Source organism: Cavia porcellus, unplaced genomic scaffold, assembly GCF_034190915.1.
Source record: "Cavia porcellus strain 051 isolate PalLab524CR breed Dunkin Hartley unplaced genomic scaffold, mCavPor4.1 scaffold_21, whole genome shotgun sequence".
Taxonomy (NCBI): Eukaryota; Metazoa; Chordata; class Mammalia; order Rodentia; family Caviidae; genus Cavia; species Cavia porcellus.
Window position 1 is genome coordinate 16,920,673 of NW_026947504.1, and position 24,871 is coordinate 16,945,543.

Genomic DNA, 24,871 nt, shown 5'->3' on the forward strand with positions numbered 1-24,871 from the left:
TTTTCCTTGATACTTCACCTTCCCTGCAATCCTAGTTGCTACCCAAAAATCGGTGATCAACTCGGCGGATGCTGTGGCCAAGAAGCACCACCCTAAACGCCGCGTGGCCCTTCTGCCCAGGACAGCCAATCGTGACGAAGGGAAAGGATAAGGGGCGGCAATCTCGCCGGCCTCGGTCGAGTCATTGGCTGGCGGCCGCGTCGCTCGCCGCGGGACCACGTGACTGCCCCGGCCGGCCGCGGGTTTTTGCTGCCGGCTTGTTTCCTGCACCTTTAGGCCGGTGCGCGCGCCGCGCCCTCTCGGTGCAGTTTGGCCCGACCCCGCCCGATCCGGGTAGGGGGCGGGCCATGGGCGGGGAAGGGGACGGGACAGTTAAAGAGCAGCCCGCGCGGGGCCCGGCGCCTTGGACGGCGTGGCAGTGTCTGTTCGGCCGGTCAGTGGTGGAGGGCGCGCTGCGGACCTGGTGCGGTGGGCTGGACCCACGAGGTGAGGACAGGGGAGCGGCGAGCGGGGCGGGCCCTGCGTGGCCGGCGGGCTCCCCTCTGAGTCATCCCGGGTCTCACCCCGGGTTCGTTGGGAGCAGGTCCTGACCTACGGTCTCTGGCGTGGTGGCCGGGCCGTGGAGGTGGGCGTGCGTCTGGGCTGTTCCAGGGCGCGAAACGGCCAGCTGGAAGGTGCCACCCCCAGCCCGCGATCTGGCCGCCCCTTTCCTTCTTCCCAAAACCCTCGCACCTCGTGGATACCGAGAGTTTTCCCTGAGCTGCCCCAGGAGATTGGGGCCACACCTTTGGACAGATGGGAAAGGCGACCTGGAGAGGGCAGAGCACTTGGTTAATTGACTATTAAAAGCAAACACTTCCTTGGTTAAGAACAAACTCAGGACCTGTACTTCTTTCAGACAGTTCTTTCGGTTGTTAGTTGGGGATACCGAGAACACACAAAGGGCCAGCTCCTTGGGTGCAATTACAGATCAAGTCAGTTGCAGAGCCGGGGTTTGTACCCAGCTTTCCTAAACTTATAGAATATCAGGTTGCATCCTTTTATGCAGATTGGGAATCACCAGTGAGTTAGAAGCTTTCAGAACTTGAATTCTTTTCTGTTACCATGTTTTTCTTTCTTTGTCCCCACGCCCTCTTGTGTGTGTGTGTGTGTGTGTGTGTGTGTGGAAGGTGCTGGGGATCGATGGAACCCAAGGCATCTGTAAGTGCCCTACAATTGTGCTACCTCCCCATTCCTGCCCTATTGGTCTTTATGTGAAATGTAAGAATAATATGGCACACACTATTGAGTGAAACAGAAATTTATAGTTTAGGAAATTGGATCCATAAGAAGTGGAGAGTCAAAGCTTTAGGAAAAGAAATGAGTTCATTTCACCTCCACCTCCTACAAGAACCTTAAGGATTTCAAGAAACAGAGTAATAGCTATCATCTTTTGAGTAAATGTTATTTACAAGATACTTGTGTTAGCTATAAAACAATCTTGCAAATTAGTTGATAATATTATCTCCATTTTACTGGTAAATTGATGCTGGTAAGTTTTCACTGTTGAGCAGTGTAGCTGGGATCTGAATAGAGATCAGATGGGTCTGACTTCTGTAACACACGTATTGAGTCTCCAAGTATGATTCTAAGCTCACTAGCTCAGCGTCACCTAGTATGCAGGGGCAGGTCTAAGAATCTGCTTTTTTCTTTTCTATTTTTTTTTTTAATTGAGGATTAAACCAACAGGCTTCACACTGAGCTACATCCACAGCCCTTTTTTTATTTTTAAGTTATCCAGGCCAGGCTTAAACTTTTTATCCCCTGCCTCTGCCTCCTAGAGTGCTAGAATTAACGGTGTGGGCCTTTATGCCCTCCTGAATCTGCATTTTCTGTATTTGGAAATCATTGTATAGTGTACCAAAACAATGTGCTGCTTCCTAGGGGGAGCTCTAGAGATGAATATGTTCAGGGCTTTGTGATCCTCAAATTCTGTTCACTAGGGGTAAGTTTTGAGACTAATCATCGCAGTTTAGAAGGATGCTTGCAATTTCTTGACAAACTACAGTTTCTTGACATAAGCTTAGTTACAGGGTGGGGATGGAGGGATGGAGCTTAGTTAGAAAAAAGAACAAAGCTGTTAAACTGTCGTGCATTCAACCAAAAGATTTGTGAAGCACTTACTAGGTGCCAAGCCAGGTGTAGTAGTTGGGATACAGCTTCAAACCAAACAAAGCAAACAATTGAATCCTCTGAGAAGGACAGACTATTCAAAGGGTGAATGTGATGATAGAAAGATAAAGCAAGGCAGAAACAAAAATGCTAGGCAAGGATGGGCCCACGAGGCCAAGTACATCTAGGAAGAGTCTTTGGAGAAAGTTGAAAGAATTAAAAATCTATAGTTGGAGAAGAGCATTCCAGTTAAAGGGGGAAAACGTGTGCAGGAAGCAAGACTTGGCTTGATTTCAGTCTTATCTGGGATGCTAATTGTTCTAACCAAAATGTAGCATAGGAGTAAATTTATGTTGTTACTCCTGATACAAAAAAAGAAAGAAAAATATTACCAGTGCCTCATATGTAGCATAAAAACAATTTTGGTCTTGAACTTTTACCAAACCTGCTTTAAGCAGTGTGTTTCCTTCACTGTGTTACTAACAGATTCAGAAACAAGTTGAGTAACTGGCTACAGATTAGATCTTTAAACTGGCTCCTAAAACCTCTTGGCAATGAAACTAACTTGGGGGCAGTGTAGGTTTATAAAAATAAAGCTAAACTTGGAAATTGGAAGATGAGTTTGAGAATCCATGTTACCAATTAAACAAGTAATTAAACCATGATTTATCTTGTTTTGGAGAATAGAAGTTCATGTTTTGTTCTTAAATTTATTGAGGCAAAGGGAGATGTGTATTCAATATTTTCAAAGCTGTGGGTTACTATGCAGGGTGCTTTTAGTTACTGATCATGGCTTTACATTATTTTCCTCCTGAATATCTTATTATCTTGCCTTAGATTGGGTTTAAAGATAGAAATAATATGTGATAATATACAATTGATATAAGCCTTGTGGTGCTTCTTATGCATTACCAGATATAAATGAACATTAATTATTTGTAATAACTGGAAAATAAGGATATTTTCTTGTCTTCATTATGTTTACTAGAAACTTTGTTGTTTGCAGGATAAACATAAATGTTCCCATGCATACCAACCACAAAGCATAGAGTTAAGTGCTGGGATATATAGCAGTAAGGATGATTTGGTACCTGCCTATAAATTAGGCTGTAGTTTGAGAGACTCGTTAATGTACATGTTAAATTACCATATGCAATGTTGGTGAAGCAAAGCCTAAGGAATCTAAGTCTCCTTTATCCTATGGCGTTTCAGATGGGCCCTGTAGAATTAGAAAAAGGACCAAGACTGGTGGAGGGGCTGAGGGTATGAGCTCAGGGGTAGCGTGTATGCTTAGCGTATTGAAGGCCCAAGGTCAGGTTTCCAGCAAGCCCCTCACACATACATGGATGGATGGAGACAGCAGGAAAAGGCACCCCCAGCTGAAGGCATGACAGGAGTAAACGTGCAGGGAAACAAAGGCTGCATAACATTTTCAGAGACTGGTGATTTGAACTTTAGTGCAGAAGCAAGCAAAAGAAAGGCAGTTGTGGGCTTATTCTTAGAAAGTGTTAGACCAGCGGCACTCATGCCACAGCAGGTTGTTGTAGCATTGAAAGCTCTGAAAGGTTTGCCCTACCTGGTTTAGACTTAGGGAACCACTGAGGTCTGTAATTGTTGTTTGCTTCTTTGTTTTGGTAGTACTATTCGGTGCCTTTACACTGAGCTCATCCCCAGACCTTCTCTTTTATTCAAAATTGTGAGACATAATCTCATTTAAGTGGTCTAGGCTGTACTTGAACTTGGAATCCTTCTGCCTCAGCTTCCCGGAGTGCTGAGATGATAAAACCAGGTGCCACCATTGCAGCTGCCATTGAAGAGTTTTGAGACACATACCCCAATAGTTGATCTGGTACTATTAAGGATTGCTTGTTTTGGAGAAGACAGCATAGTAGTTAAAACATGTAAGTCAGTGTAGGTTTTAGGCTGAAGTGTTGTCACATGATGAATTTAGCAGATAAATCAGGCTCTTTTGTACAACAAACCGAATCACAAATACACATCCCTTGGTAAGTGAAAAACGGCTACATTTATTCATGATCATGGAAAGTCGTGCTCAGGGAAAGTCTTTGCTGACAAAAATATGGCATGGTTCTGAGAAGACAGGAAAGCAAAAGCCCTGTACCCAAAACACAGCACCCAGCAACCCAAGATAAACCAGGCTTTGAGAATTTAAAGGATGTGGACCTCAGCCCAGGTGTGTCCTCAGATATGATTGACAGGAGTGACTGACGGAGCGTGTCATCTTAGTGGCTCTCAACATGTATAACTGCCACAGAATTCACTCTGATCTCTGATCTTATTGCACCCATAGCTGTAGTGACCATTTATGACTCCTTGATGAGGTCTGAATAGGGTAAAAACGACTGGAAGGCCAGGAGGTCCCATGGCCTGTGATTTGCTCTTGCTTAGAGTGTCAGAGGTCTGGATTTTATTGTTTTACCTCTGTTAGGGCAGTGGAAGGAGGAATGGCTCTAGGTTGCTGTAAGGCCAGCCATGGTGGGGCATGCCTGTAATCCCAGGGGAGGCTGAGGCAGGAACATCGGTGCAAGTTTGTACAAGTTGGAGGCCAGCTTGGGCCAAAGAGTGAGTTCAAGGCCACCCTGAACTGTATAGTGAACCCCATCTCCAAAAGACAAAACAAACAAACAAAAGTGGAAGGGAGTGACTGCCTCAGCTCTGTTTTTTTCTGTCTATAGTAGAAGTACTGTGTATGGGAAGAATATGCAAAAGGGCAAATATAGTAAAATATTAAGTTGTCAAATTGTTAGGCTGTTAAATAGGTGAATTGTGAGTATTCAAATATTCCATGTATTCGTTGAACGACTTCCTGAAGATTTTTAAGAAGCTTCAGAATGAGCAGCCAGAGACAGAATAAATGACTGAATCAGAGGCTTATGTGGAAGCCATGTTTCTGTTCAAAAGTACGTGAGTACTGGAAAACTGTTTTCAAACTACATAGCTTATATTCATTATACCTATTCCATTCTCCTTAAGATTTTTCCATATAAGAGAGGAGACTTACTTTGGTAGGTGACTTGTTCCCTAATGTGAAGATTTTAAGTTTTTTATACACTTTTGATATTTAGGTTATTTGGGGATTGACTCCAACTTTACTGTAATAGCTAATGATATATGCACGTAAAGAGATTGGTGTAAAAGTCTTACTATACAGAAATGGTTAGGGGTCAGCATACTTAGGCTGAAGTTCTAGCTTTGCCTTACATGATTTCACTGTGCTAAACCTTTATTCCTGCTCTACAATCTGAGGATTGTATTTCATGATTTCTGTTAGGAGAAAGGAAAAGAAGAGTAGAGATACAAATTCAACAGAACAGGTTTATTTCAGAACAGACCTGAGAGGGACCGCTCTGGCACTAGAGAACAGACCTGCAATTCTCTTGCAGACTGTGCGTCATTTTTACAGGGGAGTTCAGCATAAAGGACTGTAGCTACCTGCAAAGAACAAGGCTTGAGAGAGCACTGTGATAATGGTTGCCCACGGAGGGAAAGTGCAGGGAACAGTGGCTGCTCCCAGGAGGAGGCTGACAGTGTTCTAAGTCCCCAGGTGCAGCCACGCTGGGAGGGGCAGGACAGTGGTGGTCAGAGGCCCTCTGTCTCTAGCTCTAAATTCCTGTATTTCAGAACTAGGTTGATTGTCTTCCTAATTCTTACCGTAGTGGTCTTAGATTGCGTTCATGCACACTACATAAAATCCACAGCAGGATATTAAGCTTAAATTTTTTAGAATTTGTTTTCTGAGGGATTTTTTGTTTGTTGTTTTTCTCAGATAGTCTTACTACATTCTGTAGGCCCGCTTTGGGCTTTTATGTAGCGTAGGCTGGCCTGGAACTCTCTATCCTGCGTTAGCTTCCCGAGTGCTCCCAAGCCACCATGCCGTGTTCAAACTTAAGTTTTAAATGGCCTTTCTTAAGAAAATCCCAGTATAGGATCTGATTAGTATTATGTCATCAAATGTATTCACTAAACTACCATATTTGAAAACCAAAATGTATCATAACTTTAAATATTACAAAAAGAAGTTAAACTTTGGCTCAACAACTCTCTCCCAAAGTTAATTTTATTATTTCTTTGAGAGCTTATGAAATACATTTCCCAAGGCTGCCTAACAGTATTGAAAACAAATGATTACATAACATAGACCTTTTCCCCTCAGATAAAAATCAGTGTTATTTATAGCTTTATTGTGGGATAATAATATGCAGTAACTTAAACATACTGAAAAGTATTCCTGAAACTCCAGCACTGTAGGAGGCTCAGTAAGAGAAAATTTCAAGCCCATCCTGGGGAATTTACCAATTTAGTGAGACCTTGTCTCAGATTCTTGCAGATCGGAGGAGATACAGTGAAGGCCCCGGGTTCAGTCCCCAGTGCCACAGGAAAGGAGGGAAGGAGTGGGAAGGAGTTGTTCTCTTTTCATATATTATGTATCACTGCAATCAAGTTGATGAATGTACCCATTACTTTCAGAGTTTTCCCACGCTTTTTGGAAGTCTTCCATCCCTTCCTACTTCTTATATTGGAAAAACCACTAATGGGCTTTCTGTCACTACAGATTAGTTTGCATTTTCTACAGATGGAAACGTGTCATACGTATTCCTTTTTTGTCTGGCTTTCACTCAGCAAAATTATTTTTTTTACTTTTATTTTAAAGAGATTTAAGACAAAACAGGACATAACAAAGCAGATCAGAACAGAACAACGTAAGCAACACAGTATTTCACCAGAAGACAACCTGTAATTAACAGTAAATACCACAATGTCTCTTTCTTTGAAATAGTTGAGCATAACTTCATATACAATAGTATCAAACATAACAAAATAGTATAAAACCGTTCAAGAGAATGAAAGCATTACAGGGCATTCAGAACAAAGTAACAGAAAATAAACAATGGCTACTCTATTATCTCATTTTCCATAAAAATTTGTTTATACTATAACACATAATACAATCCAGTAACATGAAAGAACCAATGGAAACAGAAGAACAAAAGCATGGTAGGACTTCAGAGTAAGATGATATTAAATCAGTACTGGCTATTATAATGACTTGTTTTCTTCAAAATAGCTGTTCATATCATCACAGATAATAAAATCCAGCAAACCAGGATAAACCCATTCCAACTAATGAATGCAGTCATTATAAGGCTTCAAAGCAATGTAATGGGGAATCATGATTACCATAAACTCTTACGTACTCTTAGCATTTCTTTCACTAGGGAGACTATACGGTATTTATACATGTGAGTGACTTATTTCACTTATGAGTATGGTCTCAAGCTGCGTCCATTTATTTATAAATATCTCAGTGTGATCATTCTTTGTAGCTGAGTAGTACTCCATTGTATAAAAATACCACAGCTTTTTTATCCATTCCTCAGTTGATGGACACTTAGGTTGCTTCCAAGATCTAGCTATTACAAATTGTGCTGCTATAAACGTGGGTGCACCTATATCACTGGTATGATGTTTTTAGTTCTTCTGGGAATATGCCGAGGAGTGGAATAGCTGGGTCGAATGGGACTTCCAATCCCAGCTTTTTGAGGAATCTCCAGACTGACTTTCACAATGGTTGCACCATTCTACACTCCCACCAACGGTGCAGGAGAGTTCCTTTTTCCCCACAGCCTCTCCAGCATTTGTTGTTGTTGGTTTTCTTGATCCTGGCCATTCTTTCAGGAGTGAGATGGAATCTCAGTGTTGTTTTAATTCAGCAAAATTATTTTGAGAGGGGTGGGGGATTTAGCTCAGTGGCATAAGTACCTGCCTGGCAAGCACAAGGTTGTGAGTTTGATTTGCAGTACCCCCCCCCAAAATTTTTTTTTTGAGGTCATGCGTGTTCTATCAATAGTTCATTCCGTTCTGTTTTTAAGGGATTGTCCATGTAAGAATGTAGCACAGTTTGTTTGCCTGTTCACCGTGGCTGAACATTTGGGTTAGTGCTATTACAGATAAAACTCATTTGTGTATTTTGTGCCTTTGATGCCTGTGTTACTTAAAAATATTTATTTCTGAGTTACAGTATTTGGGGGTTTTCCAATATTCTTCTATTCTCTAATTTAATTCTGTTGAAGTCAGAGAAAATATTTATGAATTGGATTATTTTAAGCTTATAGAGAATCTTGTTTTTCCTTGGTTGATGTTTCATATTAGCTTGAAGAAAATGTGTGTTTTTCTATTACTGGGTATCATGTCTAATCTTTAATGTATATGGTCTAAGTGGAGCTACAGTGTTCAAATCATGTAAATCTTAGATTTTTTTTTTTATCCAGTAAATACTGAGTTCTCTGATGACAATCATGGATATTTCTCCTTGTAATTCTTGCTTGTTTGTGGTTATTTTGGAACTCTGATATTAGGCACACAGTTAGGATTACAATTGTTAAGTCTTCTTGAAGAATTGGCCCCATTGTCATTTATAAAATTGCCCTCTTTTCCCTGAAGTCATCTTCATCTGATGTTAATATAGTTATTCCAACTCTCTTTTGGTGAATGTTAACTTTTCTCATCTTTTTACTTCTGTTATGTCTTTGTACTTTCTTTATACTTAAGTGTGTTTCTTATAGACTGCTTGTAATTGGATCTCGCTTTTTATTCTAATCTGACAGTCTCTAGGAATGTTTAGACCATTGTCTTTGAGGTCATTGTGATATGGCTATTATTGATATGGTTGTGATTTAGTTTTCCTTCTCATCATCTTTCGGATTATTAGTTATTTTCTGTGATTCCATTTTACCTCCTTTATTAGCCACAATTCTTTGTTATTAGTGGAGTTATTCTAGAGCTTGAAGTGTGCATCTTTAACTTACCATTGAGTACTGTTAAGTAATATTACACCCTTTGATATGTAAGAGTCTTAAGACAGTACACACTGGTTTCTTCCCTTTTGGCTGCGTGAGTGTACATGTATGTTAAAACATTAATACCTAACATTGGCCATATTAACCATTTTAAACTGTATAATCCAGTGGCATCAAGTAGATTCTCAATATTATTTAACTGTCACTATTATCTATTTCTCAAACTTGAAATAAAAATTCTATAACCAGTAGCTCCTTCCCCCAGTACTGGCTTATTTTTAGTCTGATGGTCTTTTAATTGTCATGTTTAGACTATTTGTATTTAATGTGATTATTTATATGTTTGATTAAACTCTACCATATTGCTATATTCTACTGGTTTTTTTTTTCTTCTACTGTTTCTGGTGTTGAGAATTGTTGTGATTCTTTTTATCTCCACTATTTTTAAATTTTTGCAGTGGTGGAGTTCAAACCCATGGCCTTGGACATGCTAGGCAAGCGCTCTCCTGCTAAGGTATCCTCAGCCCTAACTCCACTACTGATTTAATAGTTATCATGCCTTTTAAAAAAATTAGTAGTCTCATAATATGTATCTTTAAGTAATCAGAGTCTGCTTTTAAATATTTTTTTACGGGTACCGAGGATCGAACTCACGACTGCCTGCTTGCAAGGCAGGTGCTTATGCCACTGAGCTAAATCCCCAGCCCCTAATATTTTTGTACTTTACATCTTATATAAGACCTGAAGCATTCACAATCCATTCTTCACGATGTTATCGTCACATTATTGGATTTCTGTTTTTGGTATGGACAGTGTCTTTTAGAGCAATAAAAAAATTTTATTGAAAAGTTGAATTTTATTTTAATATCATCTGTTCCATTTCCAGGAATTTCTTTGTGTTTGAGTTTCTGCCTGCTATATTTTTTTTGACTAAAGAATCTTCTTGGGTTAGGAGGGACAGATGTGATCACTGATCTATTGGTAATACAGTCTTTCAGTGTTAACCGAAAAAATTTATTCTTCATGTTTTAAAAGATTTTTTTTCTAGGTATAGATTTATGGGTTGAAAGTGGCTTCTTTGTTAAAGATACCACTGCCTCATCTTCTGGCCTCCATGGTTTCCAACATGTCTGCTGTAGTTATCTTTGTTGCTGTTAAGTACAATATGTTTTTCCTTTGTCTTTAGCATTTTCATGTCTTTTGTTTTTAGCAACTTCAACATAGTATGTGTAGATTAAGGGGTCTGTCTGTCTTTCTTTCTTTCTTTCTTTTTTTTTTTTGGTATTCTCAGATATATCTGTAGTTTAATGTCTGAATAATTTTGAAAAATTCTTGGCCATTTCTTCTGCCCCTTTTCTCCTCTTTTAGTAATAAAAAAGCTTTATTTGTCTTGCAGCTCCTAGCTGTACTGTTGCATTGTTGATATTGTGTTTTCAGTTTGTGAATTAAATTCCATTTTGCTTTAGTTCAGGTAATTTCTTTTGACCTCTTTGAGTCCTTGATTGTTTCTTTGACTCTATCAAACTTAGCAGTGAACCTGACAAAGGCATTCCTCATTTCTCTTACTGTGTTTTTTAATTTCAACATCTCTCTGGTGTGCTTTTCTTTTCTTTTTTTGTTTTTGAGACAGGGTTTCACAATACACTTTAGGCTGACCTTAAACCTGCTTTGTAGCCCAGTCTGGCCTTGAACTCAAGATGAGCCTCCTGCCTCAGCTTCCAGAGTGACGCGATTATAGGTATGTGCTACCACACCCAGGTTCTGTTGTACTTTTTTAACACTAGTTTTTTACTTCTTGGAACAGTAGAAGGCAAAATTTAGATTTGGTTGGTTTATTCTTATGTTTCTTTTTCTTGACTTAGGTTTAAAAAAACCTCTTGACTCGGTAATTACCAAAATAGGACATAGGAAATACATTCAATGTAGCTCAAGACAGCATAGTGTGAGAAAACAGTTCAAGCCTGCACTGGAGAAGAAGAAATGCAGGGTGCATCTACTAGTCTGACGGACTTGCTTGGGCTCAGTAGTCGTCCACCATCTACTCGTTTTTTGTTGGGTTTTTTTTTTTTTTTTTTCCTCTATAAGACTATCAAAATAACTCGCTTTACCCATGTTCAACCTGAATAAAATCAAGATGGGTTACTTCTGTATACCTTGTGTTCTTAAGTAGCTTATGAGGTTCTCGATGATGATACCTTGGCAATGTTAGGTTTCTAGTGTCTTGTAGGGCCATTTTTCGGTTGGTTCCAAAACAGAAAACTTGCTGCATTCTTCATGTGTTTCATGTCTGTCTGGCCAGTCACAAATTGTTCTTTTGACCTTTGCAATTTCAAAGTTACTATACACTGTAAGTTGAATTTCATGGCAAAATCATTCCTCTCCTCGGTTTGTATTTAAGAATGAGTACTCAGAATAGTCAAGCGTCTCTGTATACATGTGAACCCTCTGCATAGGGCAGGTAACTATACTAGAATCCAATGACGTAGATCAAAACCTTCTCCAGCATTTATTAGTCACTGGCCCTATCAACCCACCCCGTGCTCTTGATATTTATTTTCACTGTCCTCTTACTAGCTTCCCTCCTCTTTTCTACCAAACAAGGAAATACTGTTCAAAGATATGAATACATATCACCTTCATTTCTTTTTATTGCTAGAAACATTGATCTTTATCAGTTACTTTTTACTCGTTGCTGAGACAAAATATCTGATGCCCAAAGGTAGGAAAGGAAAGGTTTATTTCTTACAGTTTTTGGAGGTTTCAGTCTATACTCAGTTGGCTCCAAAGCAGGATGGCATGGCGGGGCCACAGTTCATGGTGGCTGCAAACAGCAAGGCATGAGCTGGCAAGAGAGAGAGAGACACACACACATACCTTCTTCCCGCCATTACATCATATCCTGGGTCCACCCCTAGCCAGGTGTAGCACTCACACCACCAATCCAAGTGCTAGACAATGAACCAGTCACAGATACATAATTGCATGAGGCTGGGGGCCACTGACATAAATCATGACAATCATTTATTTTTTTTTCTCCTGTATAATTCTCAACAATTAGTGGGTGGTTTTAAAAGGGACAGATACATACACCAAAGAGCATTTTCCTTTTTTTAGGACTGGTAAGTAGTTTGCAACTAGACCCTTTGCAATATAGCTGAGAATTGAAAAACCTGGGAGGAAGACCATTTATAATATGGGACAGAGGAGACAGCTTACTCTGGTACCTTTTCTGGAGGGGAAAAAAAAAAAACAAAACTGCAGGGTTAACTAAGCAGATATGGAGACGGATCCTGAGTAGTTTTATCTCTGGGAAGTCCTGTGCCTGTACAGTACTTGCTTTGACTTAGCTGTTTATGGTCTCTACTCTTGGTCTGTTATTTTTCCCCCACCAAGGGGAAAAAGGGTCAGTTAAGGAAGAGATGAGTTACCTATGCCAAACTCTCTTAACTCTCATATATAAAAAGTAGAACTGTTAGTATGTGTGGGGACTAAGAATTATTTTATTAATTAACACTAATATTTTCTCTGGCCTAGGAAGCTGAACCACCTATCTCCAGAAATGTCTTCGGAAAGAAAAGAGCAACATGATCTTTCACCAAGGGACTCAGCTGAAGGAAATGACAGTCTTCCCTCTGGGGTCTCTCTGGAACCACAAAAGGAATCAAGTGCTGACTTCAAGCAAGTTGAATCCAGTGATCAATGCAGATCTTATCCTAGGATCTATTTGGAGCCTCAGGAGAAACCAGATACTAACATTAAGCAGTTTGTCATCAAAAAGCTACGGAAGAGGTGCCAGTGTAACTCAACCAAAGCCAAAAATATGATTTTTGGTTTCTTTCCTGTTTTGCAGTGGCTCCCAAAGTATGATCTAAAGAAAAACATTTTAGGAGATGTGATGTCTGGTTTGATTGTGGGTATCTTATTGGTTCCCCAGTCCATTGCTTATTCCCTCTTGGCTGGCCAAGATCCTATCTATGGGCTATACACATCTTTTTTTGCCAGCATCATTTATTTTCTGTTTGGAACTTCTCGTCACATCTCTGTGGGCATTTTTGGAATACTGTGCCTTATGATTGGTGAGGTAGTTGACCGAGAACTACACAAAGCTGGCTATGACACTGCCCATGTTACTCCTCCTTTAGGAATAGTTTCAAATGGGAGCTCATTAGTAAACTACACATCAGAAGGGACATGTGACAAAAGTTGCTATGCAATTAAAGTTGGAGCCACTGTAACGTTTATGGCTGGAGTGTATCAGGTAAGAAATGATGGAACGATTTTTGTTTGTTTGTTTGTTTGTTTTGTAACAGGGATCAAATTCACAACCTCGTGCTTGCCAGGCAGGCACTTACGCTGCTGAGCTAAATTCCCAGTCCCAACAACTGGTTATTTCTAACAGAAATAATTACTATATGTGAAATCTTAGATCCGTTAGAGGTCATAATAATTAAAGTTTTCACTTACGGGGTCTTGGATATATGAATGGTAGAGCCAAGAATTCAAACTTTGGGCTCTACAAGTAAGATAGTCTGATTTTCCTAGGCTGCCTCTTAACCAAAGACTGTCAGCCAGATTTTAATTATTTTGTTGTAAAAATATAGAACACAAAGGGTCCTGAGATGATCCAGTACAACTCCTTAATTTTATGTGTTAGGGAACACGGGGGTTGAACTTATGTGTGCTTGGTTATTGGCAGTCAGCATGAGTAGTCAGGCGAGAGGGTAACAGATGGGGAGTGGCAGGAAGTAACAAGAATAGTACAGAAATAGTATAGATGCCTGTACCTGCCTTTAGAGTCACTGCTCTAATGAGTGACTCTTCCGAAATACAGTAGTTCTCTTAGATTGTTGGAAAACAATGGAAAAGGTTAAGGGCCGCTATTCGATAGGGAAAGTATGGGAAATGAAATTCTCCTTGAGATCTGTAGAATTCACCAATGTGCTATTATCATCATTTCCTTGCCTTTTAGCATCTACACCAACATTAAAACTCTTTTTTATTGCAGTCATTTGGATCCAGCAAAGGAAGGGAGCCAGTCATTATGCCTGTAACCCCAGACTCTGGTAGGCTGAGGCAGGAGGTCTACAAGTTCAAGCCCAGCCTGGACAACTTAGCAAGGTCCTGTCCAAATAAATAGATAAAAAGGGCTGGGCATGCAGCTCAGTGCAAAGGCATTGGGTTCAGTCCCCGGTTTAAAAAAATAGTGATGTGAATCTTTTCCTCATTAGTTAAAGCTTTATTCTTACGACAATGACTTCTACTTTACAGGAAAAAACAATAGTTTTTTAATTAGGAGAATTCTTAAAATTTGAGTTTTTGTTTTCATGTGAATCCTTGAGAATTTTCTTTTTAAGAAGAAAGTGTAAGCAGCAGTTGTTTTCAGCAGGCAGAATCTCTCAGTTTTAGTTTTTGCTAGGCTAGTGATAAACAGTGTGACCTTGGGCAAGTTTTCTCTCCTCACAAAGGGAAAAGACTGATTTTTTTTTTTACTGCATTTATTTTGTCTGACATTTATATTTAACACTTGTGTATCCTCCCTTCCAGGTAGTGATGGGCTTCTTTCAAGTGGGCTTTGTTTCTGTCTACCTCTCAGATGCCTTGCTGAGTGGATTTGTCACCGGTGCCTCCTTCACTGTTCTCACATCTCAGGCCAAGTATCTTCTTGGGCTCAGCCTGCCACGGAGTCATGGCGTGGGCTCACTCATCACCACCTGGATACATATCTTCCAAAACATCCATCGGACCAATATTTGTGACCTCATCACCAGCCTTTTGTGCCTTTTGGTCCTTTTGCCAACCAAAGAACTCAATGAGCACTTCAAATCCAAACTCAAGGCACCAATTCCTACTGAACTTATTGTTGTTGTGGTAGCCACACTGGCCTCTCATTTTGGAAAACTTGAGCAGAATTACAAGTCCAGTGTTGCTGGACATATTCCCACTGGGTTTTTGCCACCCAAAGCACCAGACTGGACCCTAGTGCCAAGTGTGGCTGTGGATGCAATAGCTATTTCTGTCATTGGCTTCGCTACCACTGTGTCACTTTCTGAGATGTTTGCCAAGAAACACGGCTACACAGTCAGGGCAAATCAGGAGATGTATGCCATTGGCTTCTGCAATATCATCCCTTCCTTCTTCCACTGTATTACTACCAGTGCAGCTCTTGCAAAGACACTGGTTAAAGAATCAACAGGCTGTCAAACTCAGGTTTCTTCTGTGATTACAGCCCTGGTTCTTCTGTTGGTTCTTCTAGTAATAGCTCCCTTATTCTTTTCCCTACAGAAATGTGTCCTCGGTGTGATTACTATTGTAAATCTCCGGGGAGCTCTTTGTAAATTTAGAGATCTGCCCAGTATGTGGAGAGTTAGCAGAATGGATACACTTATCTGGTTTGTTACCATGTTGTCCTCTGCTCTGATAAGCACTGAAATAGGCCTGCTTATTGGGGTTGGTTTTTCTATGTTTTGTGTTATCCTCCGAACTCAGAAGCCAGCAGTTTCATTGCTTGGCTTGGTGGAAGAGTCTGAAATTTTTGAATCCCTATCTACTTACAAGAACCTTCAGACCAAGCCAGGCATCAAGGTTGTCCGTTTTGTAGCCCCTCTCTACTACATAAACAAAGAATGCTTTAAATCTGCTTTATATAAAAATACTCTAAACCCAGTTTTGGTAAAGGCAGCTCAGAAGAAGTTAGCCAAGAGAAAGCTCAAAGAGCAAAGAGTGACTCTCAGCGGAGTCCAGGATGATGCTTCACTGCAGCTTTCCCATAATCCTTTGGAGCTGCATACTGTAGTGATTGACTGCAGTGCAATACAATTTTTAGATACAGCAGGGATCCATACACTGAAAGAAGTTCGCAGAGATTTTGAAGCCATTGGGATTCAGGTTCTGCTCGCTCAGTGCAATCCATCTGTGAGGGATTCCCTGATCAGAGGACAGTATTGCACAGAGGAAGAACAAAACCTTCTTTTCTATAGCGTGTATGAAGCGGTGGGTTTCGCAGTAGAATCTCAGAACCAGAAAGGAACATGTGTTCTCAATGGTCTGAGTGTTTCCAGTTGATTGAGAAAGCAGATGAAAAGAGGAATGTCTCATCAACAGGTTAAAATTTCAAACATGCAGTATTTTTCTTCCTTGGAAGATTATTGCCTTTTCATATACGCAAATGCAGCAAAGCTTATAATAGGGCAGAATTAAAAAAGAAAATGCGGTTTCAAGCTTTCATGCATCTGTGAAGTATTCTTGGGATGTTTTAACTAGTGAATTGAGTTGTAGCCCCCAAACTTGATTACCACCTTGATTTAGGGCCTACATTTGGACTTTTCCGCCTCCAAGAGGTAAAGGAGTGAAGTTGGGATTTGCTTTTGCCTGCCTGGAAAGGGAGGAAAAGTAGGCGGAGAATGTATTGCACTTGGTGTCTCTGGCGTCAGCAGGTTGAGAGGCTTCTAGAACGTGAAGTCCTAACTAGACACGTTAGTTGTGTGTTCCTCTCTTCCCAGTCCGTGCTCCCCAGACAGCGGCAGCAGGGCTCTTGTCTTCTGAGTAGGGAATCACTCCATTCCTCTTCTCCTTACAGCGGGGAACATGGACACAGTCTGCTGGCTGGCAGGTGGGTGACACTTGTATCACAGCCAGCCTGACATTAAAAACACCATTTCTGAAGTGAATGTTTCAGTTACAACTTTTTTTTAAGGCAAGTAATCAGAAAATCCAATAGCAGTCCTCTCTCTTTTCGTGATCGCTGTTTGTTCTTGTTTCTGAGACAAACACCACCACCATGGTGACCTGTTTTAGCTGTCAGTTATCCTACTGTGTTTCCCCATGGAATCTGCCCTAAGCTGGCATTTCTGCTGTCAGTGACAGTTACCAAAGCAGAATGCTGACTCAGTAATTTTGAACGGCCCTTTCAGTAGGCGTGAGGCAAATTATCAAGGACACGCTGTAAAGAAGAAGTGGTTTCCTGTAAGAATTAGCTTACTAGGCAGTAAGTTGTGTGCACTCCAACCTCTGCCACTTCCCATGGTATTTTAATAAGGGTCTTTGACAACTGATAGGCTTTCTCATATAGAAGCTGCTCTTCATGGGAAAAAATGCACAAAAGTCATAAAGTACTTCCAAAAAGACATCAGCAATTTTTAGGTGTCTTAGTGAAAACAGTGCCGATACATAAAGCCGTGCACCCTATTGATGGCAGTAAAGGATGATAAGCTTTGAACTCTTCATGTTGCCTAAAGCTGTTACTAAGAAGACTTAAATGCATCACAGTCCTAAAATCCGAGTTCTAGGGTGTATTTATGGTAGTTGGCAACTGGTTGTTTCTTTGGAAAAACAAGAATATCAGACCTGGAAAGCTTAGAGTTCTGTACGTGGACTTTGGCAGGCAAAAAAACAAAACAAAGTTCTCCGAAGAATAAAGGACTAATTTATTAAAGAGTAAAACATCTAGCCAAGTATGTTAAAACAAACAAAATAATGATTGCCAAAGTACAAACTCATTTTTAAAGCCTGATTATGAATATAATGACCCCCATAAACTGCCAGTGTTGCTTTTCTATTGGTAGATCTCTCCCATTTGCTTACATGGAAAATACCTATCTGTTATTCCAACAAAACTTTCTGGATTTCTATCTTCTAGATAATTGATGTTATGATTATATGCAGTATTGTCCTGAATGCTAATATCGTTTTACTATTTAGGCCTGAAATTTTAGAATTTCAAAAATACCAATGCTGCTTGTATTTGTGCTTTTTAGTTTGTTTCTGTTTGCCATTTTTGTTGAGTCTTAAGATTATTAGTTATAAAACCACAGTATCTTGGGTTTTTTTGGAGGTGGGTTTTGGTACTGAGGATCAAACTCATGACCTCGCGCTTACCTGGCAGGCACTTTTGCCACTGAGCTAAATCCCCAGCCACAACATCTTGATTTTCATTCCTTTCTTGTTCCCCAAGCCAGGTTTGAGTTGAGACTACTGTAGATATTAATAACTGACAGTAGTAAGTATTATTTAAGACAGTGCTACAGTTTCTCCAACATCATCACCATAGCAAAAGAATTTCAGGCCAGTCAGTATTTGGAAAATTTCTTGGATGGATAACCAGAGTTACCCTTTACCTGATACAGTGTAGCTATCCTACTCAAATGAGATTCTGCTTTTAGTAGACATTTGTAAAAACTTTTTTTGTTGTGTTTTGAGACAAGGTCTCTTGTATGTAGTTCAGGCTGGCCTTGAACTTGCAGAATCCTTGTACTTTAGCCTCCCAAGTGCTGGGCTTATAGGCACATACCACCACACCCAGCTTGTAAAAACATTTTAAAGTTTCATTAGAATTTACATTTCATCCTCTCTACTTGAATTGCATTCTGCCTCTATTTGCACTTTACTTTTGGGGTGTATATTTGTCTGTGTGGTGCTGGGCGTTGAACCTAGTACTTTGCACATGCTTGGAAGGCTCTCTCCCACTGAGCTACTCAGCCTTCGACATAGGGCCCCACAGAGTTGCCCAGGCTGGCCTTAGCCTACCAAGTAGCTGGAAATACAGTGCATCTTTTGGTATCTCAGGTATATGCCATCACACTTAGCTTTTAAAAATTTTTGACTGTTGATTATTTAAAGAAATCAAACCTTTAAAATCAGATTTGATGCCACCACCAAAATCAATGTTTTTGTTTGCTTTCTTGATACTTTAAGTACCATTTTGGTACAAGAACATCTTGCTTGTTCTAAAGGTAAAAGTCTGAATGAAGCATTTTCTTACTGGTTATTGATAAATATACAGAATTCAGAATGTCTTAAAATGGTTTTCATTTAACTGAAATGTAAAGTGTACTCTTGATAGTTAAAGCACTCTTCCAAATCTATATTTAAATTCGTTACAACAGGAGGGGTAGAGCGAGCCAGTGCAGTTAGGTGTTTGCAAGGAAAACAGTAGAAGAGTGAAGAGAGAATAGATCATAAAGACTGTGTCTGGCCCATGAAAGGAGAAAAGGAAGGGATCCAGATATTAGGAACCAATTCCTGGCTCCACAGCAGAGAGATCAATATTGGGAAGCAAATCTCTGTGAGCACATTTATGTTTCTAGAAGACAAAGAGTCACAGTCTCACCAAAGCTGAAAGCTGAGAAGCACTTGGTCAGGTTGTAGCAAAAGCCAGGATCTGCTGTGGACTGAGATCTTCCCTAAATTTCAGTTGATCTTTTGTAAGGAAAAGAAGGTATGATTTAAGCAGTCTGACTTAGCTTTTAAATAGCAACCAGTGATGTCAAAATTGGTTATGAAATTTACAGTGGTAAATGGTGAATTTTAAGAATGTATGGGGGTGTTAGGTGTATTCATTAGCATATTCTAATGCTAATGACTACACTTTAACAAGACCAATAAAGCTCCAGGTGGTTCTCTTAGTGACTTGTCATTTACGAGCACATTGTCAAAATCAGACCTGATCTTAATATAAAAGTAAGAAAAGGGATACAATACATTTCTTGGGAACTTAAATTGAGTCTCTGAGTTGCACTAATAAACTCAAGGTCTGTGACCCTTGTTTCCGTTACTAGAACTGTAGGTTCTTTGCATCCACATAAATGTTACTTCTGGTAGTTCTGAGGACCCTTCTAGGAGTCGGGTACCAAAGGCGTAGTTTGCTGGGGCACTGAAGGAGGTGCTTTGTAGAGAGCATTGAACCGAAGGCTGAGCAAGAGGCAGAGATGCTCTGGTCAGCTTAGGGAAAGAAAGTCCCGCCATATAATGATAAAAATCCAACAATGGGATTTAGATTTTGTGTACCTTTTCTGTTAGCTTTCTCCTACTTAAATTGTGACTTATTCTAGTGATGCCTTATTTAAAATGAAGCTTAGCAACTGTAAAAAGGATGAAATGAGATCTATTAGACTTTGAACTAATTTACCTCCCCACCCTGTGTATAATGTTTTTAGGTAATCATGAATCAAATTTAGGTGCTCATTATAAAAATTGTAATGGAATGGCACAAATAATATACAGTACCGTCTGCTTTGTTATAGCCTATGTATTAAAGTATAATATTACGGAGAATTTAAATGTAGGAATGAGGAAGTTTTATTTTTATAAATAAGATAATTTTTATCCTGACTTTTTAAAAAAAAAGTTTTTACTTAACAGCTGAAATTTTAAGCATGTTAAATACATTAAAGGCATTATACTAAATTAATTTTTATTTTTTAACTTAGTATAGAATAGGAAGAATGATACTGAATCCTGAAGACTATGTAACAAAGGTCAATGAATACCTTTATTAAAGATGTGATTTATATTATGTCTGCCGGTCAGCCACCAAGTTTCTGTCTGAAGCTTTATGTCTCTAAAATAAGATACTGGAATCAAGTAGTTCTTGCTTTAAAGGGAGTGCCTTTATGTGCCTTTATCTTTTCCTTGCTTTAAAGGAAGTGCCTTGCTGTGAGTCATAAAATATTGGACAAGGGTGAGTTGTTGAAGCATTACCGTCTATTGAAGGGAAGTTGTTGAACAAATTTTTTTGGCCTGGAAAGGTATGTTTGTTTTGCCAGTTATATAAGAGCTCGCATATCTGTTGAGATCTTATTATCTCCTAATAAATTGTTACTCTAATAAAATGCTACTGTGTCTAAATTTATCTTAGTGGAAGGGAGATTCTGAAAAACACATGTCGACACCATGAGCTTTCAAATGCCATCTCTTTACATTTGGAGAGTGATTCATGCTTTTTTTTTAGTCACAACAAAGGTATTTGTCACCATACAAAGACAGAAAGAAATCCAGTTCTTTTCCTTTGGGGACTCAGTTTTCCCCTCAGTGAAGAGGGGAGAAGACTAGATTGCTCGAGAACCCTTCCGGTTCTTACACTGCATGGCTCCTATTGTATAACAGGCTACAATCACAAAATCTGACTCATGTTTTATAGCTGACCTAATTCTGAATTGAGCAAGTGATCTTAGCCCTTTTTTCTCAACGGTGGACTAAAGTTAACACCTTACGATGACTTAAGTGGGAGGAGCTACATTTCTAGCTGAAGCACACTTCACAAAGAATAATTTGTGCCACTGCCCTCTCCATGGGAGGCGCTCTCCTTTAAGCCTTGCAACTTGAAAAAAAACTGGGCAAGGGGCTCAGGACAGGATTCAGTCCCTTTGGGCATTCTGCCCAGTCCAACAATAAAGGAGTTAGACTGAATAGCCTTAACCCTGTGGACCCTCTTCAGCTGCACCCAGAAGCTGATATGTATGTAGGCAGCTATTTAGGTACTGGGGACTGAACCCAGAGTCCTTGGACTGAGCTGTGTCCCAGCCTTTTTGTTTTGTTTTTTCAATTTTGAGACAGGGTCTCACTAAATAGCCCAGATTGAGTTAAACATCCAATTCTGCCCCTGCAGAGATGACATGTGTGTCCTGCCACAGCTGGCCAGCACCTGTCACCTTGAGCCCTGGGAATTGCACTCAAAAGTCATTCTCTAGCATACCCTTCAGCCACCTGGGAGGGCTTTGCTTCCTCATACGGTTGATGAAGCTGTGACTCTTCTAAGCCCTGCATGGTGGCACCCACCTAAAATTCCTGCATTCAGGAGGAGGAGGCAGGAGGATTCTTGGAAGTTAGACTACCCTGGGCTACAAAGTGAGCTCAAGTCCAGCCTGAACTACATGTAAGACCTTGACTCAGAAGAAAAAAGGCTCTCCTCAGAGAAATACACATGCAAATATGCACATAACAGTAAAATGGTTTGTAAACCCCCACCCCTTACCTTGAACATACCTTGCATTGTAAAATCCACACCCCTATCAGGCCGACCTTGAATTCACCACATAGCTGAGGTTGGCCTTAAACTCATCCTGCCTCAGCCTCCCAAGTGCTAGAAGTATAGGCATGTGCTACCATGCCCCGCTTCACATATGTGACTTTAGTTACCTTTCCCTGTGCTAGCAGCAGCTAAAGACGATTTCTAGCCTGAACTCTTCTAGTGTACCTGCCAGCACCTGCTATGCAAGATCTCTACGCTGCTTTTGGACAGCCCAACCTGGGTGCCGAGACATATAAAACATGTTTCACAAACGTGCTTTGCCTTCGTTGTTTTGGTTTTTTGGTGCTGGGGACTGAACCCAGGACCTTGTGTAGGCTAGATAAGTGCTTTTCCTCTCTTTTGATGATAGCATGATCCAAACCACTTAAGCTAAATACGTGGGTACTTGGAATCGTCCTTCTCAACTGCCATACCAAATCCATTTACTTTGTAAATGGCTGTCAGATCCAGTTCTCCCTCCCGCCCTCAATTTTCATTATTTGTCCTCTGTACCGCATTCTAGCTACTTTATCTGCTTCTCAGTGTAGTGTCTACACTGGTCATCAATTATTGTACTACAAAAACTTGACTCTTGCTACTTGTCAGTAGTTCTTCAGTGTTTGCAGGATAAATTCAAAATTATTCGTCTAGTCAACAAGACCTTAAAAACCGTGCCCCTGTTTACATCTCTAACCTCATGTTCTGCTATGTGACTGACCTTTGCCTGACGTATCAGCTACTGACACTAGGTGTTCCCAAATGGGCCATTTATTAAAGACCCCAGGTTTTTATGCCATTCTGTCAGGAGGTGCCTCCCACCCTCACCTGCCTAGTCTGGCCAAATATTTATCAAATGCCTTGCTGTTGGTAACATTTCCTAAAGAATTATTTTTCTCTTGTTCGGGGGCTGCAAAGGCTCCAATCCTGTAACCCTATAGAGTCCACACATGTTTCCCAACATGAAGTTCACCTCTCTCTTTCCTCCTCATGTATCTACTCTCCTACGGGAACTTTCTGAGGGTTGGGCCATGTACTTCATCCCCGGGGCTCTCAGCAGGCGATAGTAGAATATAAACCTGAATGTGTTTGGTAGATAATTATTTCTCTAGCACTGTCTCATTTCCAGAGCATTGAAGAGAGACGTCATGAGGTGGAGAGATGGTCTGAGGTCCAGTTAGTGGTAGGTAGTTGTTTGAATAAGTCTCACATCCTTATCTCTTCCCAGTTTGCTTGTCTTCCCTCTCATCCACTGCAGAGAAAGCACAAGGGACTTGCTCCTAAGGGTTTTTCCCTGGTTGGCTAAATTCGCTTCCCACCTTTGCCCTCTAGTGGTCAGATTATGCTACCACGTTCCACTTGTAAGAGTCATGGCCTTGGGTGGCACGAACAGTTAACGGTCTATCAGATTGGAGTTAAATTATTTGAGCCTGTTTGTGCTTTTGTATTATGATTTGCTAGAAACACTAAATGAAACTGTGCTTGACATATAATCAGAAATCAATAAATATGAGTTTTCTTCCTGCTGAACAAAAGGACCCTTCTTAGTTAACAAAGAAAACTGTTAGGGCCAGGGATTGAGCTCAGTGGCACAGGCACCTGCCTGGCATGCACGAATTCGTGAGTTCGATCCTGATACCAAAAAGAAAAGAAAAGTCCTGCAGTTATCACCTGGAATGCTCAATACCTCAAGATCTGTTATTGGAAGAAAGGGTCGTAAGGCAGGTATCTGTAAATGGTAGTGGTTAAGTTTGAGAATGGGATGGGCAGTAATGACAACAGCAGTTAAAGAACACTTACTCTGTGCTAGGCGCATCTTTTAATCTTCCTGAGAACACAGTTGAGGTTCCTAGTTATCCATTAACCTAGTTGTATAATGGAAAGTATTAGTCAGTGGGGGCAAAAATGTTGCTCATGTGGCACAATTCACAAAGTATGGAACCAGCCTATGTGCCCATCAGCAGATGAATGGATAAAATGTGGTGCATATACACACAATGGAGTATTAGTCAACCATAAAGAATGAAATTATGTGATTTGTAGGATAATGGATAGAACTGGAGATGGTTGTTAAATAAAATAAGCCAGACACAGAAAATGAATATCCCATGTTTTTAAAAAGGCATAAAAGGAAACTATTATTATGTAAAAGGAAAGGGATAAGGGTAAAGAGGAAGAGATTTAAAGAAAGGTAATATGAGAGTAGATTATATCAAAATATGTCACATGCAGGCCGAGCCTGGTAGAACATGCCTGTGAACCCAGCACTCAGGAAGCGCAAGTTCAAGGCCACTTTAGGCTACAGAGAGTTCAAGGCGAGTGTGAAATGCATAGTAAGACCCTGTCTACAAAATGTCTCCATGTGGGAAAATGCTACATTGATTCTTTTTTTTGTACCAGGGATGAACTCACGACCACGTGCTTGCAAGGCAAGTGCTTATGCTGCTGAGCTAAATCCCTAGTGAAAATACTACATTGAAATTACAGCATACTGTAAATTTAATAGGCACTGATAAAATATTTTTTCCAAAGAAAGAAATGAGTTTGGCACTCAAATGCTTGGAAGACCAGAGATACAGGGAGAAGCCACAGAGGGCCTTACAAGGAGTACAGGCCAAGAAGGGGTAATATCAGCCTCTTCAATTTAAAAAGCAAAATTCTAAACTAAAACCCGAATGTCCAAAAGAGTAAAAGATTTTGTCAATGTAAACTAAATTGCAAAAGCCTTCTGTTTTGGATATGGTTTTCACTCCCAGATCTAAATCATGGTGTTAAATGAGCCTTAACATTAAATTCCAACACCTATGATATACATAGTGCTTAGATGGAAACTTTCTTTTTACTAATCTTCTGTGTGTATTATTGGAGGCAAAAAATAATCTACAGTGATTTTTTTGGAGGAAGGACACAGGTTTAACTCCATATAATAAATTCTTCATTATTAAAGAAGACAATATAACCTAAATTGGAATTACGTTCAAAGTGGTGATATTTATGGAAAACCATTTAAAATCAAAATCTTGTTCTATCCCCAAACCATTTTCTAGTTTTTGAATAAGGTGGCTTTATCATATCGCAGCACTAAATGCACACCCATGTTTATAGTTTGTAATAGCTAAAT

The 24,871-nt window shown here is 40.1% G+C and overlaps 2 protein-coding genes across 10 annotated transcripts in view; one reads left to right on the plus strand and one right to left on the minus strand.

The window, feature by feature from the left end:
- Window positions 1–24,871, minus strand: part of Pde6a (phosphodiesterase 6A) — a 145,361-nt gene that overhangs the window by 77,415 nt on the left and 43,075 nt on the right. For 2 of the 9 annotated variants that reach the window (XM_063232368.1, XM_063232363.1), the window contains 2 exons: window positions 23,551–23,615; window positions 11,716–11,790 (listed from right to left, as the gene is read on the minus strand). The exons of 2 other annotated variants lie outside the window; for them this stretch is intronic. The gene's annotated coding sequence lies outside the window, so the exon portion shown is untranslated. Of the gene's footprint in view, window positions 1–11,715; window positions 11,812–23,550; window positions 23,616–24,871 lie in introns of all 9 variants that reach the window. 5 more of the 9 variants (XM_063232366.1, XM_063232361.1, XM_063232364.1 and 2 more) reach the window with 3 other exon arrangements.
- Window positions 219–20,575, plus strand: Slc26a2 (solute carrier family 26 member 2). Its single transcript, XM_003477346.5, has 3 exons — window positions 219–486; window positions 12,504–13,227; window positions 14,514–20,575. The coding sequence occupies exons 2-3, from the start codon at window positions 12,529–12,531 to the stop codon at window positions 16,029–16,031; spliced, it is 2,217 nt and encodes a 738-aa protein (XP_003477394.1). The 5' UTR covers window positions 219–486; window positions 12,504–12,528; the 3' UTR covers window positions 16,032–20,575.

Bases quoted from the DNA above. Each gene is read 5' to 3' on its own strand.
- Slc26a2 (XM_003477346.5), top strand. From the start codon at position 12,529: ATGTCTTCGGAAAGAAAAGAGCAACATGATCTTTCACCAAGGGACTCA. The intron at 13,228-14,513 runs GTAAGAAATGAT...CCTCCCTTCCAG, and splicing joins TTATGGCTGGAGTGTATCAG to GTAGTGATGGGCTTCTTTCA.